At 37.8% G+C, this 18,298-nt stretch overlaps 1 protein-coding gene across 7 annotated transcripts in view; it reads left to right on the top strand.

The window, feature by feature from the left end:
- Nucleotides 1–16,002, top strand: part of DPY19L4 (dpy-19 like 4) — a 36,391-nt gene extending 20,389 nt beyond the window's left edge. For 4 of the 7 annotated variants that reach the window (XM_072852187.1, XM_072852186.1, XM_072852183.1 and 1 more), the window contains 5 exons: nucleotides 264–320; nucleotides 2,611–2,693; nucleotides 4,484–4,616; nucleotides 4,935–5,093; nucleotides 8,341–11,438. In XM_072852187.1, coding sequence (XP_072708288.1) covers nucleotides 264–320; nucleotides 2,611–2,693; nucleotides 4,484–4,616; nucleotides 4,935–5,093; nucleotides 8,341–8,505 — 597 coding nt within the window. In that variant the 3' untranslated portion in view covers nucleotides 8,506–11,438. Of the gene's footprint in view, nucleotides 1–263; nucleotides 321–2,610; nucleotides 2,694–4,483; nucleotides 4,617–4,934; nucleotides 5,094–8,340; nucleotides 11,439–11,716; nucleotides 13,995–15,062; nucleotides 15,345–15,917 lie in introns of those variants that run through there. The other 3 variants (XR_012040801.1, XR_012040802.1, XR_012040800.1) reach the window with 3 other exon arrangements.
- Nucleotides 16,003–18,298: the final 2,296 nt, after the last annotated feature.

The following is an 18,298-nucleotide window of genomic DNA, read 5'->3' as shown; positions in this document are numbered from 1 at the left end:
CGTTGTTATTTAAGCAGTAATTAAGCATACCTAATATTGGTGGTAAAGTTATCGTGGGTCAAATAAGTTATTCTGTGCTAAATTAGGCAAATTCTTGTTTGCTGAGGGGAGTTTGCCTGGTAGAAATCCACAGTTTCACCTACTGTCACTCCAAGGTTTCAGGCATAAATGTAGCCTACTATATGAGCAGAATCAACAGGTAGTCCAAGGCTGAAGAATGAAGAACGGTCCATAATCCATTTCTTCGAACATGTATTTTGTAGGCTCTTATTCTGAGTATGGCAGTTCCCACAATAATTGGATTCAGCTTGTGGAAAGAGGTAAGAAAAGTACCTTTGTGTTTTTTGTTTTGTATGTAGGCACAACATGAGTCAAAATGATGAGCAAATACAATGAAATATACCTGGTGAAATGACAGATGTATGATGAAATAAAAGCTGTCATCCACTGAAAATATGTTTTGTGTTGGCTTTTTTTAAACAAAACTGTTTACATTTTTCAGTATGAGGTATTGACAATTTAATTTGTTAACAATTGCTTATTGTGATTAAGAAGTGTTTAAATTTAAATTAAGACTTTATTATATTCAGCTATTATGCTTTATATAAACTGACTGAACAAAGAAAATATTGCCAAATAAAAACTTGGGATATTGAAAACTGTGTTGCCCCAATCTTGGTTTTAGTGAGAGGGAGTGAGCTTAGACAGAAGTAAAATTATGGTAGGCCATACGCAAATAGCCTGTTTGAAAAGCTCCCGTCAAATTGTAATGGAGTTAAATCCTTTGTGCAGAGCAGTGTGTAGAGGTTATGTATATACTACAGTACGGGGAAGAAAAGCTACATATGTTTCTGTGTTTAAAACAAATACTTAGTTCTTTATTGCAAGTCACAGACAAACTGGGAGGAAGAGTGTTTGGAAATTATTTTTTAAACTTCCACAAGTACAAAAAATATGGGAAATACCCCATAAAGTGTAACCCTCTACTATACCAACCTAGCTTCAAAATAGTTTTATAAGAATTCAAATAATTATTTTTTAAAAAAGCATTCAAATATAAAAGCCAGTCTTGACCAACAGTATTTTAACAGATTTTGTAATATCTATCTTCTAATAGAAATTTTGTTTGCAATGTAATCTGACTCTTTACACATTTCTGCCAGAGCAATAGACACTGTCCTGAAAAAAAGCTACAGTTGCTCAAAAGAGTTACGAAATCTGTTACAATAGAGGAAACTAGGTTAGTTGACCAAATAATTCTTTTTCAGATTATTTTTTAATAAAAGCAGTGTGGGGGTTTGGACTCTAGAGGGCTTCATCCATCGCAGATGCAGCTTTTGCTTTTAAGCAGTTGTGGTGAACAGTTTGCTCTCCAGGTTCATAACTCATCCCTGAGCATGGAAACTTGATTAATAGTAACGGGACCGTGCAAATGCCTTGAGGCTCTTAATCTGTTACCGTGGCTATGAATGGCTGAGTGTACAGCTCAGCATCTTTCTGCTTGGCTGCCTTCTGACTCAGTCTGGCATAGTCCCTCATCTAACTAGATTTTTCTAAGGGCTCTGATTCATAAGTGAAGCTGGTTCTCCTTGGGGTGGCAGTAGCGGTTCCTCTTTCTGCCCATCTGTTCTGGGGACAGTTCAGGTATATGTATGACAGCACTGCTACAGCTTTCAGCCCTGATACAAACATATGGCAGCTGTTCTCGTGCTGCCCTAACATTTCTGGTTGTAGACTGCTATCACTTGACAGCTGAATTGTCCAGGTAATGGGGGTGGAAACTCCTCAGTTAAAGCAAGCTCCTGTTTCCAGCTGTCTGTCCACTATGGCTGGCCCTAAAGTAAGGTGTCCCTTTAGTCTGGCACAACCTGTAAACTTTATCCTGAAAACCAGTAGCTTTCGCTTACTATGTACAACAGCATGCTCCAGCCCCTCAGGGCTGGCCAGCTTCTAGCCATGCCTTCTTCAGATAAAAGCTCAAAATGGCTCCCAAAATGTTTTTCAAGTTCATCAACTGAGATATCCTACTTCATACAATATAGTGTACTTTCCTTCACTGCAGTAATTGAAATAAAAGTCAGAGGGAAGTCCAGGGCAGATTACCCACATAATGCTCTTCTAGGAAATGTCTTCTCTCCTTTCCCGCTTGCATAGCACCTTTCCAAAAGTCACAACAGTCGTCCCCCCCCCAGTTCAAGCAAGTTTACCATGAGAGGTTTGTCAGCTTCGTGGTTCAGTGTCCTTAATTATATGCATTTGCAGAGGAAAACCTGAACTATGGTTTTCATGCATTTAAGGCCAGTTGAAGTTGGTGAATGTTGTTGCCACACGGTTTCTTGGGATTTTTTAAAATTATGTTTTTATTATAATTATTCTAATAAAATAGGATTAGAGATGAGAACTTGTGTTTAACATACTTATTTTGGAGAAGGTCTCCTGCTGTCAGATACGTATAAACAGCGTGGTTTCACAAAATATTCAAACAAAAATACCAGTTAGGGAAAACTCAGATGAAACCCATTTCTGTTGTGTTTTTTAAGGCCTTAATGTAATGAGATGCTCTATAGATTCATTTTTAACCTTAAGTAACCAAAAATATGTTTCCATTAGTTCTTCCCTAGGATAATGACAGAGCTTTCAGAACTACAAGAATTCTATGATCCTGATACAGTAGAACTCATGACATGGATAAAGTAAGTATGAAGTCCTACGTTTCTATTTTACTTCTTTATGTCAGAGTATTTTTATCTCAGCATTTTGTGGAGCTAACTCTATTAATCTGAGTTTTCCCTTGCTGAGTCATTACATGATGTAGAGGGAGATGGGAGGAGAAATGTGTATTTTAAGTTTGGTATTACTCCCATGGAAAGAAACAGAAATTTATCATTGATTATAAGAGGAGAAGATCCTGAAACACGCAAGCAAATCATGTTGAATACCATTACTAGACCTAATTTCCAAATAAAGGTGGACATCTTACTGCTTGGTTCTTCGTATGTTAACTTTTCAGTAGATTAGAGGATTCATGTTGATTGTAACTCCACGGGGGACAGAAACACTGAAATTTTTGTGTGCATGAGCCAGTAAAATGAAATGCCTGAATGTAAGGATTTAGAGACTTCAGTCAAGAAACATGCAGTGTAACATGCATGATTCGAACTTCCCCTTTGACCAGAAGGCTGGAAAGGTTCTTACCTGTCTGGCTAGGCAGGGCATAGCAAATACTGAGCTATGTTATATAGTTCTTACTGAGCCATATACACAGCTAATACTGAGTCAAGTTATTTTCACAGATGTCTTCTCACCAAAAGTTTCAGAACTGGATTCTGGCCTCATTCAATCTAACTTTGAACTATGTCATTAGAAACTGCACTTCTCTGAAAGTTAGATCCCATGTGTTCAGATAACTTACATACCTTTAACTATATTTTTTTAGAATATTATTTTCTGTATTTATGTAGTCTTTAATGTCAACCTGTTCATCTTCAGAAAAGACAAGGCTGGTAATTATGGTGTTCCAGCCAATTTCTTCTTTCTGTTAATAGTAGTGTATGTTGTTTGTCACTGCTGTAGCCCTTCAAGGCAGCAAGTGGAATAATGCCAAGTACCTAATGGCTTTTACATTAGTCTGCATATATTACACTTCAAGTACATCATTAATCATGGTGAATTGCATTGAGATTCACTCAGCTAAGAGCAATTTGACTGCCCTTATTTGTAGCAGCTGTTCATATTTTTAATGAAAATAAGGATTTTTTTTTTTTTCTTTAGGTTATACTTAGGTATCCATATTGGAATTTTAATTGAATGTCATAATTATAGTATATTTTCTTAGAATTTTCTCTCTGATAAAATGAATTTATTTTGAATTTTCTCTGCAGGAGAAGTTGCCCAAAGTCTGTAATAAAGTGTGACAATGGCTGTTTTCTTTCCCTAATGCAGGAATACAAATAGTCAAAAGATGAAACCAAACCCAGAAACATAATTACTGTAGATGTTATTCTGTATCATGACAGTATTTACTTGTAGATGATTAAACACATGGTCCTAGAGATCAAATGAAAATAATCACAAATCTTTCCCTTACAAGATAACATTATGTTGTTTCTCCTTCTACTTACCTTCCCTCTCAAGCTTGTTTTGTCACACGTCAGCAATCATTCAGAAAAGCAATGGTTTGGTCCATTCCAGGACCACTCTGAATGGTGCTCTGTGGGTTGCAAGGAGGGGAGGAGGACAGCCATCAGCCCTTGCCCCAGGAGGAGACCTTCCTTGCAAACTCCATATTGCTGCAGGTCTGAGCTTTTCGTGGCAAGGAAACTACTGCCCCTGCAGCATTAACACCAATTGTAATTAGACCCCCAATGATACCTTCATGCAATCCAGTTCATACCGTAGCACCTGAAAAGATTCACACAGTGTTTAAAATTAAAAACATTGCGCATCCTGTACTCAGATGTGTATGTTAATGTTGCTTTTGCAGACAACAGGCTCCTGTGGCTGCTGTGTTTGCAGGCAGCCCACAGTTAATGGGTGTGATTAAGCTTTGTACCGGATGGATGGTGTCGAGCTTGCCTTTGTATAATGATGATGATCTTCTAAAAAGAAATGAAAATGTGAGTATCCAATTCCATAAATGTGTGTGTATTATCAGTGATTTATAGACTGTTCCATCACGTAGGACTGAAGTGCCTGATTGAGATGTGTGGGAGTACTGTAAATGTTAATGCTCCAGAGAAGATGACCTTGTAACATTCCTCATGCCACACAGGTTTGCATTGCTCTTCTGTGCCCCCCAGGCCACCTGGCAATGCAAATTATTTGTTTGGTGCCACTCCCACTACATGTGAGTGGCATTCCAAATACCGCGACCCACAAGTATTTAATTTATCACTGATTTTTGCATTGCATGAACATGTTTTCTTAATTTATAGATTTATCAGATCTATTCAAAGAGGTCAGCAGAGGATATTTATAAGATACTCACATCTTACAAAGCAAATTTTCTGATTATTGAAGATTCAATTTGCAATGAAGTGGGACCTGTAAGAGGATGTAGAGTTAAAGATCTGTTGGATATTGCTAATGGCCATGTAAGTAACAGTAAGAAAAAATGAATATTTGAATGCATAAATAATTAATTTTAAAAGAAATCTTCTTATAATGCTGACCTTATTTTTCTGATTGTAATTGACATGTAGACGAAGACTCATAAATTTTAAAAGTGATTAATTAAGTTTTGTTTTGTCTGTTTCTTATAGACCTGTAATCTTACCCCACGCTATTCTTTAACTGCCTTAATCCCTCCTAATACATTAGTATCTAGCTCTGCTGCTTTTCTGTCAATCATTAAATACCGTTTAACTATATATAAATGTTTTACTGTAACACCTGAAGACATTATTACAAAAGCAGTAAAGCCCTGCCTCAGAGGGCATTCTTTACTAACTTTAAAGATGAAATTTTAAAATGGATAAACTCAGTTCTTCTAAAACTCTGCCTGGGATGAGGACCAGCCTGCATTCAGTTCAGTACAGCCTGTTTGGTACTGATGAGGCTACAAGTCTATTCAGTTCAGTCTTGCAGATAGGTTAGCATCCTAATAGATAGTTTAAGCCACAGTTGGTAGAAAGATTGGTTGAATAAACCATAGAGTTCTGAAGATACCCATGAATGCTACTTCAGTCATTGCCATGCTGTGTCTGTTCTGAATGCTGATAGTGCTGCTCTTGCTGCTGAAGTAGGGAATGGGGATGGGGTTTATACAGTGATCTCATTACCACTTGTTCATCTGCTTCCTGGGAATCCAGCAAAAGTTTTGACTTTATAAGGGCAGGAGTGGCTGTAAACTCACTTAGGGTTTGGTTGCTTATTCTCAGGTCAATGGGGTGAAGGAGTCACCAGTTACTTCTAAGCAATCACAGGTTAGCTTCATTTAGTTGATTTCCCGACTAAGAAAAAGAACTTAAGCATCTGTTTGACATTACAGCCTGTTGTGTAATAACTATACCAAGTTAATCCTTGGTTTGAATGCTTTTTTATTTTTTTTTAATGGGGAGGATACATATGTTTCTTGTATATAGTCTTACATTCCATTCTTGGGGAAAAATCCATGCTATTCGTCTGTGTTAGGTATTTTATAAGCTCTACTTTTGATGATACACATTTCAGAGGAACTTGTAATGCAAGCATTTTATTTCTGTAGTTGCTTTCATTTCATTTTATTTCTGTAGTTGCTTTCATTTGGGGGAGTAATTATAGGGGTGATGTGTTTTTAGGGGATTACTCTTTAATTTCCCCAGGAGTCTACAACTGGTGTCAGTTTCACTTGTAGGTTTCCTGGCCAGTTTATCCATGGAGGATATTGTCTCTGTTTTCTATTAACTTCCTTACCATTGCTGAAATCTATCCTTTTTCTTTCTTTGCCTTGCTGCTAAAATCATGTACGCCATGATTATTCCATGTTGTAACCAATATACTATACCATAACAGAGTGTGCGTGTATGAGTAACCTCCATCACTGATAATCAGCACGTTATTTCTCAGTTTCTTCTCAGATCTGTTTTTGCATGACTAAGTTCCTGTTCCCTCTTCACACTTAGGATGTTAGCTGGAACAATTAACCACAATTTCAGGATTCCATTCCCTCATACCCCTGCATCTCTCATCTCCGCTCTTCCTGCATGCTTCTCTCTGGCACATAATCCTGATCTCATCCTGACTTCAGCAGCACAGTTTTACTGTGAGGTTTTTAAGTTTTTGTTTGATGCATATATCAGAATGAGTTTCTTCCTCCTTTAATTCCTAACATCCAGTTATTCAGCAGTTCATCCTAAGGAACACTTCCCAGTACTTTTCAGAGCTGCTGTTGCTTGCAATGGTAATTTCAATCAAAGGGGGAAAAAAAACATTGAAAGACCGTATCCGATGCAAGGAACCTGTCTTTGATAAATGCTACACACAGCACTGTCAGTACACAAAAACAGTAATTTACTATTTTTGTGTAATTAGGATTGTCGAAGTGACAAGGGTTATCCTATTTATAGTGGAGAGATTAAGAACGGGAAAATGATGAGAGTTTCAGTTAAAATCTGTTCTGCTGAATGTCTGTTATATAAATCCGTAACAAAACAACTGGTATATACATTTAAATGTACGCAACTGAGTGTTCAATATTTTTAGAAAAAGATTGGTTGGCTAGTAATGAACATTACTTATGCTTGAGGTCTGTGACTGAGTCCATACTGGGTTGGATGCTAAAAATGCTAGTTGTAGAAAAAGTATTGGAATGGCCAACAGGAATAAAGTATTTTTTTCAGAAGGTTGACATAGTTTGTTCCTGCAAGTTGATACAGTGTGGTGTCTCAGGAAGCTTTGAAACAAAACTCTCAGTTTGCTTGCTAACAAAAAATTGTCTAGGTCATCTTGAAAAATTACAAAGACTTTCCAAACTAGTGGAAACAAGTGCATATGTAGTTGGAGACTGCAGCATTTACTTATTCCCAAAGTAAGTGAGACAGTGGACAGGCTGTTATGCTGTTGACAGGTCTATGGATGTGTTTTCCAAGTTGCTGTGTTTAAGAAGATAAGTATTACTTTCTAGTTTGGACTATGTCCTATAGTCCTAGTCTGATATCTTGTTTCTGACACTGGCTGAGAGCATATGATTATTGATAGGGCAAGACAGCAGTCTGTTGCTGAAGGACTGTAGCTCTGGGGAAATATCTTTGTGTTTGGTAGCCACCGATAGATTTTTCTCCATGAATTTGTCGTACCACCTTTTTTTAAACCCATGTAAACTTGTGCCATCAGAAGGAGTAGCAAAGGAATTTCTTCAAGGCTATCAGGTAGAAGATGTTAAAATGCACAAGCAAATTGCTTCCAAGTCAATTGGTTGGAATTTATAGGGCAATATGTGTGTGTGTCTTCAGTCTTTATTAGGTATGTCGAACTTACTTGGCCTGGAAAAGGTAATTGAGAATTTCCTTCCCTACATAGGTGGTATGCTATGTGCAGGTGGTATGCTATGTGCAGGTCAGGTTTGAAGTACTGGGGCATGTGGATAATTTTCACTGCCATTGTTCTTTATTGTATGAATAAAGTACACTGGTTTTAACGTCTGCTATCCTGACAAAGGTATTAGTTCACAAAGGCTATTTTAGATGGTTAAACAAATTATAGGGGAATATGTTTTCAGCTTATTGGAATCGTACAGTATGGAAATTAAATGTCTATCATAAATGAAATTTACAGAATGCAGAAGTAAATTAAATGTACAGAATTACGTTCTGTAACCACTTATCTTCAGTGTTTTAATTAGCTCTTCTTCTTTTCTGACAGGTGGTTTGTGAGGAAGGCGACAGTTATGCCTACTCAAAATATGGACGATTTTGTCATGAAATCAAAATGAACTATTCTCCATATGTGAATTATTTTACTCGGGTATACTGGAATAGATCCTACTTTGTATATAGAATCAACACTGTGATATCCTTCCAGTCGTGAAAAAGCATACAAGCTTCTTTCTGAGGATTGATTGTGAATGAAATTCAGTTGGAAACGTTCCTTTTGATCAAGGAAGTTATTTTTGCAGATACATGTGCGCACATGCAGTGTATTGACAACTTTATTTTACCAAACTGGAATTCTTTGAACTACAGATCAACAGACACAGATATCATCCTTGAAGGAAATGGGAAAATTTGTCAATTTTACAGTCTCTACGAAGTGTGACAGTCTTCCATGGTTTTGCATTTTTCTCCCCGTTATAAATCGTCTTAATCTTCATGTAAATGAGACTTCTAACTTCAGTGTTGGAGAGCTGATGTGGGTAGACTTCAGTAAATGCAGAAAAATTAATTAAAGAGCTCATTTAAGTCGTATAGCTTGTATTTGCTAGCAAGAAAGCAATCGGTATCCCGAGTCTTTTCAAGTAAGTGTTTGGGTTTTTTGGTTTTCTGTTGTTTTAATTCTTCCTGTCTTCCACTATAAACAGTTCTATGTTTATCAAACACACATACTTCTTATGTGTAGCTATAGTGTTTATATAAATCAAATAAGGAAGATTTTATTTAAACAACACTTCCACAGATTATGGCACTGATCTCTACATTGTTGGAGACATGTTGGTGGAAGTGCTTGGACTTAGACCTAGCAGTAGGAGTTGACAAGGTCAGATCTTCAGTTTGGAAAGAACTTGTCTTCAGGATTTTTCCATGCTTAAATGTGTATGTGTGTTTGCATATGTGTGTCTTAGCAGCCATCAGAATGGGCCAGTATACAACAGTATGCCATACTTGTTTTTTGGCAAGTGTAGCAGGACGACTAGGTTTGCTACTGAGACTTCTGCACTTCTGTTTCACCCTCTCCGTGTGTGTGCTGGTATATATGTGTGTGTGTCTGTATGGGGAGGGATGGATGATACTCGTTTCATTCAACTTATTATGTGATAGGTATATTAATATAGTGCCATAACTGTAATTTAAAGCACTATAATCACGACCATTAATAAATAATGGTACAGTTGTTCATAGCTGTTCTTATATCAATTATGCAACTACACTGAGATCTTTGAAAATCTGAGAAAGTACTCTGCAATCTTGCTTCCCTCTAAAATTTGTCTTCCTTATGTGACCCCCTTTGCCTCTACAACTATTTTTCTTAACAAATTATCTGTTCATCCTGTTTGTTGCTGGCTGATACACTTTCAAGAGAATGAATGATGCTTTAATTCCAACTGAGCCTAATCCTGGTGTTGTGAATGGAAAATCCGATAAAAGGTAATGGTAACTTTGCTTATGTAGGTGTAGCTGGGCAAAAAGCCAGGACATAAGTTTTGGAAGAGGTTATTCACCCATTAGGAGTTACCTGCAGTTACGGATTCTTGTAACACCTGGCCTAGAGACCAGTCTATCAGGCATGTGGGAATGATTCTTTGGAGCCCAGATTCTTTAATGAAGGATCTGGCATAATAGGATGAACCTGCAACTGAAAATCTGCAAACCGTTCTGCAAATGAAAGCTGCAAAAGGATCCTTACTGCACTTGTTGATAAAATGCAAATTCAGAGATTTTAACTCTGAAATTATTAGGAAGTGCAGCATGTTGGTGTGTATGAGTGATTCTTATCTGCTCTATGCAGATACATTTGCTTACTTTACACTAACAGGTAGCGCTGAGATTTTTTTTATAAAACCTATTATCACTACTGGAGTGATTTAAAAGAAAAAAGCTTTATTGTTGTAAAAGTCAACATGTCTGTAACCTATTTTTTTACTTTCAGTTATATTTTTAGACCTATGAGTCTTGACAAGATGTTAAATTACCCATTTTATTTGAAGCCAATGTTCAGATAAATCCATCGAATATACTGGATGTGATCATTGAGAGAAACATTTATCAGTATAACTGAGTTACAAGTTAAAAGTAAATATCCTTTCTGGGGATACAGTCATTGTGTAGAGGATAGTGTGTATGTCTGTGGTCATATGCAGTCTGCATTTATTTGCTTATGCACAAGTGCGTGTGTTTTACTGCACTGGACTGTTTCAGACTTTTCAATTACCATATAACAACAGAAGCTAGTGTATTAACTTGAGCTATGGCAGGCCTGCAGGAACCTTCTCTGTATGTGCTAGTATGGATGTAGATGTAATATTTGGAAGTAAGCTTAGAGTTCCTTTATTAACAAAGTTTGCTTGAGTCATTGTCAAGGAATTACATGTCTGTGTGTCAGTCATTTACTCACCTGAAGTTAATCATTCATGAATACCGTTTCATAACGGCAATAAGGCATTCCAGGTAGCAACTTCAGGGTTACAACTGCACTTGGGTGGATGAAGTCGCATAGCTTACGGCTTCATGCCTTAGACTGCCATGCCAAGATGCAACATTTAACTATCCTTGACTGCCTGTTGTGTTTTACCGCAATGCTGTATGTATGTGTTACCACATAGAACGTAGGTTGAATACTTACATGTAGAGCACACATGTTAAAAACACAAACGAGGCCATCTGTACATCTAAAGAAAACTGTCTTGTAGCACATTCGCCTTTATACATGTTTAAATGAACATGTTGAACTTTATTTGAACTGTGACATAGTTGTTATTATTAGTTTTGTCATAGTTTTTAAGATGTATTCTTGATACTTCGATTGATTCTGCTTTAGGAGAATCATTTAAGATTTTTACCTTGCTTTTTATATTAGAGAAAATTGTATTGCAGCACCATTCGCACAGCAGCCTTAAGTAGCAGCAGGAGCCTTTTATGTGGGAGAAACATTGCTCTTGTTCCAGTAAAAAGGCATCATTTTTTAAATGAGTGACTGGAAGAATCATATCTTACAAATTATAAGCTTGAATTTCTTATCCAGCTATGGATTAGCAAAAATATTATTGTCTATTCTAGTATCCACCTTCTGTGAAAAAAAAAACAAAACAGTAAGTTTCATGATACCCCTCAGAAGGACAACAATAGGATGTAATTACGTCGGACTTGTACTCACAACCCTAGCTTGGTTTTCAGCCAGGCCACAGGTTTAACTCCCTGAAAGGGCTGGGGAAACGTTTTGCAAATTTTGATCTGTTTTGCTGTAGATGTTGCAATTCAGTTGAAACATGTGCCTTGCAAGCTTTTATTAAACAAAAAAAAACCTCAATTGGTGTTTCTTTTTGTGAAGATTTTTTTTTTTAAATTCCTGTCCCTCTGTTTTCTAGAGCTTCCATTGTATCTTAATACCCTGCCCCCAAGGATGCTTGTGTAGTAAGTGGTGCAGGTAGGATGTATGCCACCATCTGATTAACAGCTGTTCACTGGGAAGAATGAGAATTTGCGTAGCAATTTGTGTTGCTGTTTTGCTGGTTTCTTTCCTCCTTCACATTTCCAATTTCTGATACACTTGATCTTAGTAAATGCAAAAAAAATTACCTTGAAAGAATAAATTGAGTATAGTATTTTCAGGCACTCACCTGTTACTGTTATACTTGTGGATTAAAGTTTAATCAAGCCACAGCTAAACTGACATGTACAGTTTTGTCTTAATCTTAAAAAAATGCTCTTTCACTTCTTGAATTACCACATACTTGAACTCAGTTGGTAGATTTGCCAGGAGATATTTGAGACTAATTAAGTAAAGGCATTTCAGAACATAAGCTTCTGTTCATATTTAAAAAATACTGGTTTTATTTATTCCAAAGTAAATGGAAATACAATTTAATACAATACAATCTTAAATACAGTTTCCATTGGGGGGGGTAAGGAGGAGGTACACAAATATGGAAGAAAGAGGGCCAAAAGGTTTAACAGGCATTGAAAATTCTTCAAACTATTTGCTCTGGTGGCATTACTGTTTACTGAAAGGTAGAAAGTCAGGGACCAAGTCTTTTTTTCTTACCACCTTATTTTTACAAAGTCATCTGCAAATGTACAAATCTTGTGACCCTTCATCAGCTTTCCCATGCAATTCACATGAATAGGAGCTGCAAGATCAGGTCGTAGGGATTGTAATCTGTCATTGAAACACTTCTTAATGACTCCTGTTAACTACGTATAACATAATTCTTTAACCAAAAATCTAACAGGAGAAAGTGTAGGCTGTTTGTGTGAATGCGTGGGCATGCGTCTTGTATTTGCATTTAGAGATGTCTGGTTTACTATTGTGATTTGGAGATGTAATGAGTAACTTCTATTATCGCTAATGATCGTTGAATCTATAAATCTCCGAAATATTGACGGGCAGGTGGGCTCTAGAGTACTATGGTATTAGAGACGAAATAAAAGCTGAGTTTATTCCAATGCAAGCAATATTTCATGTGAAATAATACCTCAACATAAATTTGTATCATCATGCCTTTAGTACTCTTTTCAAAACTTAACTTGGGGCGGGGGGGGAGGAAGTGAAAATTCTAAAAACATGCAGTGTGTGTTATTTTCGTCATCATTTCTACATCATCAGTTCAGCTAAAAGAAAATACCACCATTGTGTTGCTGCACTCTTACTATGCCAAATGCAGGGCTAGCGATGCCTAAAGGTCTTTTGAATTGTTTGGTACCTCAACTACATGTTTAAATGTGTAATTAATCTGGCAATGTTTCTGACTTCAGCGCAGTTAAATGTATGTCATTCTGCCTTTCAAGTGATGTTTAAGGTTACTTATTTATTTGATGGACAAGAGGTGGGTGTTTAATGCCTTTCAAAGTTTCAAACTTTGTTACTTCAGTAATGCAGAATAATTATTGGTGGTGCTTTGCTTGTTAACAGTGACATTGAGCAGTAGTGTACATGGCATATGGACATATCTGTGTGCAGGTATTTAATAACAGATCTAAGGAATCCAATTCCTTTTATCCTGTTTGTTGTCTTGGACAGTTTTTTATCAAAATAATGTATACATAGTAAATATTTTTCTCTCGTGACAAACTTTTCTGTGAAAAAGAAAATAAAATTGTAATAAAAGCCAAGTCCAGAAAGTATGGATTGTTTGGGACACAAACCGTTTTATGCTTTCTTTTGAGAAGTCTGATACCCTTTCACAAAAAACATGTAGTTCATAATGAATTAACCTCCTTCCTCTGTTGCAGTAATAGAAAAATAATTTTATTGTGTTGTATTATTTGCAGTTTTCAGTCAAGTGAAGACTGTACGGCATAGCTCAAATGGGGCAGCATAGCTTGATGGGGCAGCATAAATACTCTTACAGCTCTTGAGGATTAGCAGCCTGCTCAGGCTGGATCCATATGTCGTGCTGACTGTGACTACCTGTTGAGACATACTGGTATGAGGATGAGTGGCAAAATATGAGGTGCTTCATATGGAATTATCGAACTCTGACTTTCCCCCTAAAGATCCTCCTACAGCAAGCGTGTCACCTGGAAATAAATGGCGATATAACATCAAATGCTTAGTGATTCTTTTTATTTTCTTTTAATCAACTAATGTATCATCTGTCTTGAATTTTTACAGATCATGATTACATATATTGGAGCCTTCTATCATTTTATAAGATATTATTAGTAGGAGTGAAAGCTTTGAATGCAGCCTACTTTGTGGTAATTTCCCATATAATGATATGAAAACCTTGACATTATTTTAGCTAAATTCTAAAGATGATAGAAATATCCAATGAAGCGCTTCTCCAAAAGTCAATCATACAGCACCTAAAAAAATACCGTGTTTACATCTTTAGTTCTTAATGGGTTTGAACAATTCATCAGACTGCTTCCTTTTAGACCAGTCAGGAAACAAGCTTAATTTTAAAAAGATGAAATGCAGGGATGTTGGAGTATTCAAGTTTATCCATGAATTCTTCAACCACCCAGGCTTTGTGATTGTTTAGCTGAAACGGGAACGTGGCTTCCTGGCCCTGTGAAATGTATGTTGGTGTTTGTGTACTCTTCCATGTCTTTATCCAAAACTGAGACCATGGTTATCAGCTGTGAAATACAGAATATTCTATTATATATAATAGGATTTATATGTGCATATAAATAGGTGTATATAAGAATGTGTATATGTATTTTATGTGTGTATATATCTCTCTGTATAAAATATATATTCTGGTTATAATCAATGTTTGAGAGGTCTTAGGTAAAATTACTGTTGATTTGGGGTTTTTTTCCCCCCTAAACAGTAGTTCTGTAATCTGTTTCTAGGACCTAGTTTCCCAGATTTTCCAATTTTTGCTGTGACCCAGACTAGCATACTTCAATTCCTGTATGCTTTCAGATTGCTTAGGTAACAAGCGTGATAGCCATTTTTTAATAGTGATGAGATGAGATGAATTAAATTGCATATATAGAATATACAAACATAAAACAATATAGAGTAATACTGAACTATTCAGTAGGTTATAACACACCAGCAGTATATACATTTACATACAGAATTTTGAGCAGCTTTACAATGCCTTGGCATTTCTTCTTGTTTCAAAATTTTGACTATAATGTCTGCTGTCAAGCCTTGCCTCCTGATGGTGCTATACTGACTGGTTGTAGAAAGACCAAAACCATGTTAAGACTGACCCTTTTTTTTTTTTTTTACACTGTTGCAATAAATACCAGCAGATTCTGTAAGATGATGGTGAATATAAAATGATGCCCTAAGCCATTCTCCCCTCTGAAGAAAGCTGACAAACCACAGGCAAGAATGCAGCCGCCTTCTCTTCACTGCACCATGTTACACTGTCTGCGAGACCCTGAGCGCAGAAGCTGTGGTCTCCCTGGTATAATTGTTAGATGCTGGAAAGAGCGTGTGTGGTTTCCTCGGCTGATCTAACTTCAACTCTGGATAATAATACAAACTCACTGGTGCAGAAGTGATTGACTTGTTCATGCAATTTTAGAAAGGTACATTAAAATGAAGTCTTGTTCATTTCATCATGAACGCTTATTTCTGAAACACACACTAGCAGTGTAATTTGTATCTATTTCCACATTATTAACACCTGGATAAATGCTGCTGCCTTTTTTTTTTCCTCCCCCCCACCAATTTGGCCCATGTTATGAGGATCTGAGCTGTAGTCTGAACTGCTGGTCGCATTCTAGGGACTTGTCCCAGCTGTGAGAGAGGGCCAGAGGAAGGCTGTTAGCCTTGCTGATAGTTTGGCCTCTGAATAACAGCCTTAGATTTAGTGGTTGCAATGCACAGTCCTCAGTTCACCAGATAAGGTTTGCTAGGGAAGGATCCTAAAAATAAATTTCACTGTGATCCTTTGGCAACAGAAGCTGACAGTGTCCTGCAGGTATCTAAGGAGCTTATTGTCCTGGTTTTGGCTGGGATAGAGTTAATTTTCTTCCTAGTAGCTGGTATAGTGCTGTGCTTTGGATTTTAGTATGAGAATAATATTGATAACACGCTGATGTTTTGGCTGTCGCTAAGCGGTATTTACATTGGTCAAGGACTTTTTTTTTTCCCTTCAGCTCCCCATGCTCTGCCAGGTGCCCAAGAAATGGGAGGGGGCACAGCCAGGATAGTTGATCCAAACTGACCAAAGGGCTATTCCATACCATATGATGTCATGCCCAGTATATAAACTGGGGGAGTTGGCCGGGGGGTAGCGATCGCTGCTCGGGGACTGGCTGGGCGTCGGTCAGCAGGTGGTGAGCGGTTGTATAATTTTTTTTTTTCCCTTTTTTCCCCTCCCTTGGGTTTTGTTCCTCTCTCTCTCTCTCTTGTTGTTTTCCTTCTCATTATAATTAATTATTACTATTATTATTATTTTGTTCCAATTATTAAACTGTTCTTATCTCAACCCACAAGTCTTCTTACTTTTGCTCTTCCAATTCTCTCCCCCATCCCACCGGGGGGGCAGTGAGCGAGCGGCTGCGTGGTGCTTAGCTGCCAGCTGGGGCTAAACCATGACCCTTATTTAATTAATTTATGTTTATTTCTTCTCCATGTTGTTTCCTATCAGAGCCAAGAGCCATCTCTGCTGTCCTTATTCAGGTCACCTCTTGGATTAACGCTGTATCAGTCTCTGTGGTTTCTGCTTCAGTTTCACAGGAAGAGTCAAGTTCCTTTGGAAAAGATGGCTACACGGAAAGAGCCGTACCGTTTTCTTGGCAGTGTCCTGAGAAGGAAATCAGGTTACTCCGGAATGGCCAGTCTTGTAGCATTTCAATATATACTCTACATACGTATAGATATATAATACAGCTTTTGAGACTTGCTCTGTTGTGGTTTAACCCCAGCCAGCAACTAAGTGGCCATGGTGGGATGGGGGAGAGAATCGGAAGAGTAAAAGTGAGAAAACTCATGGGTGGAGATAAAGACAGTTTAACAGGTAAAGCAAAAGCCGTGCACACAAGCAAAGCAAAACAAGGAATTCATTCACTCCTTCCCAGGTGTTCAGCCATCTCCAGGAAAGCAGGGTTCCATCATGCCTAACGGTGACTTGGGAAGACAAACGCCATCACTCCAAACGTCCCCCCCTTCCTTCCTCTTCCTCCAGTTTCTATACTGAGCATGACGCCATATGGTCTGGAATAGCCCTTTGGCCAGTTGGGGTCAGCTGTCCCAGCTGTGTCCCCTCCCAACTTCTTGTGCACCTGGCAGAGCATGGGAAGCTGAAAAGTCCTTGATTTAGTATAAGGACTAGTTAGCAACAACTAAAACATCTCTGTATTATCAACACTGTTTTCAGCACAATTCTAAAACATAGCCCCATACTAGCTACCTGAAAGAAAATTAACTCTATCTCAGCCGAAACCAGGATGTGCTCACCATGCCTTAAACTGTTTAGCTGCCTGTTGATCCCCGATGGGCACATAGAGTCAACTGTGAACAGTGGAAAATTTTTTTCCCGGTTTTCAAAGTAGTTACTAGGACAGAATATCCCCCACTGACCCTAAAGAGACGCAAACACAAGCCTGTGCTTTGACTTGCCCAGTCCCCATAAGCTGAACTGGACCTCCCTCCCCACCTCTCAATTCCAGAAGAAAAATGGTTTTCATTGGAAAGACTAATTGAGATGTTGAGTCTTTTTATCAATACTTTCATTTTTCCAACAAAATGATGCAGTTTGGTCCTTCTGTTATAGCTTAAAAAAAAGTCCAAACAGCCCATTATAAATACCTTCTACCATTTCAAAACGGGTATTTAATGTGTATACAACTGCCTGACGCCAGTAAGAGCAATACTTCAGCCATGCCTGGCTGGGATGCAGTCGCATAATTTTAGAGCTGGTAATCACAGTCAAATGCACCTCAAGTGTGTTTGCATCTCTTTAAACTGTAGGGCAGGATATGTCTCCAGAAAGATATATGTATTTGTTTTGTCATTGCACAGCTTTTGTGCATCTGGACATTGAAAATAGCACAGTTGTGCTAGTAAGTATCCACGGTGGCAAGGTTGTCGCTGGTTCTGCTCTGTAAGGTGGGCCCTAAATTCTGTCAATGGGAGTGATGTGTAGCAGAAGTCTAAATTTACATCACCAAAATGATGTGTTAACGAGCACGTTAACAATACGTGGGTTCATACGTGTGAGGGAGTACTGTGAATAAAATCCAGCTCCTGTCTTGACAGGCCGTAGACAAAACCATATGTTTCTAAATGCGTGTGTGTGACTATAAGAGAATAGAAAGGGCTGTGCATCTTGCAATGTAGGTTAAAATTGAGCACTTGATGTTGAGAGGATTTAATTTGCTTGTTGGGAGTTTGTGTAAGGCCAGTAGGTCGCATCGCATTTCGGAAGAGGGGATGTTGCGCTGTATCTCAGCACTGGTCTAAACTTGTCCTAAACTGAAGGCTCATTCCGGTGGTCTGGCTGGCTCATTAAGTGTCGTAAGTTAATGAGCTTTCT

This window comes from Ciconia boyciana, chromosome 2 (assembly GCF_034638445.1).
Source record: "Ciconia boyciana chromosome 2, ASM3463844v1, whole genome shotgun sequence".
Classification (NCBI taxonomy): Eukaryota; Metazoa; Chordata; class Aves; order Ciconiiformes; family Ciconiidae; genus Ciconia; species Ciconia boyciana.
This window is presented reverse-complemented; position numbering and strand designations above follow the sequence as displayed.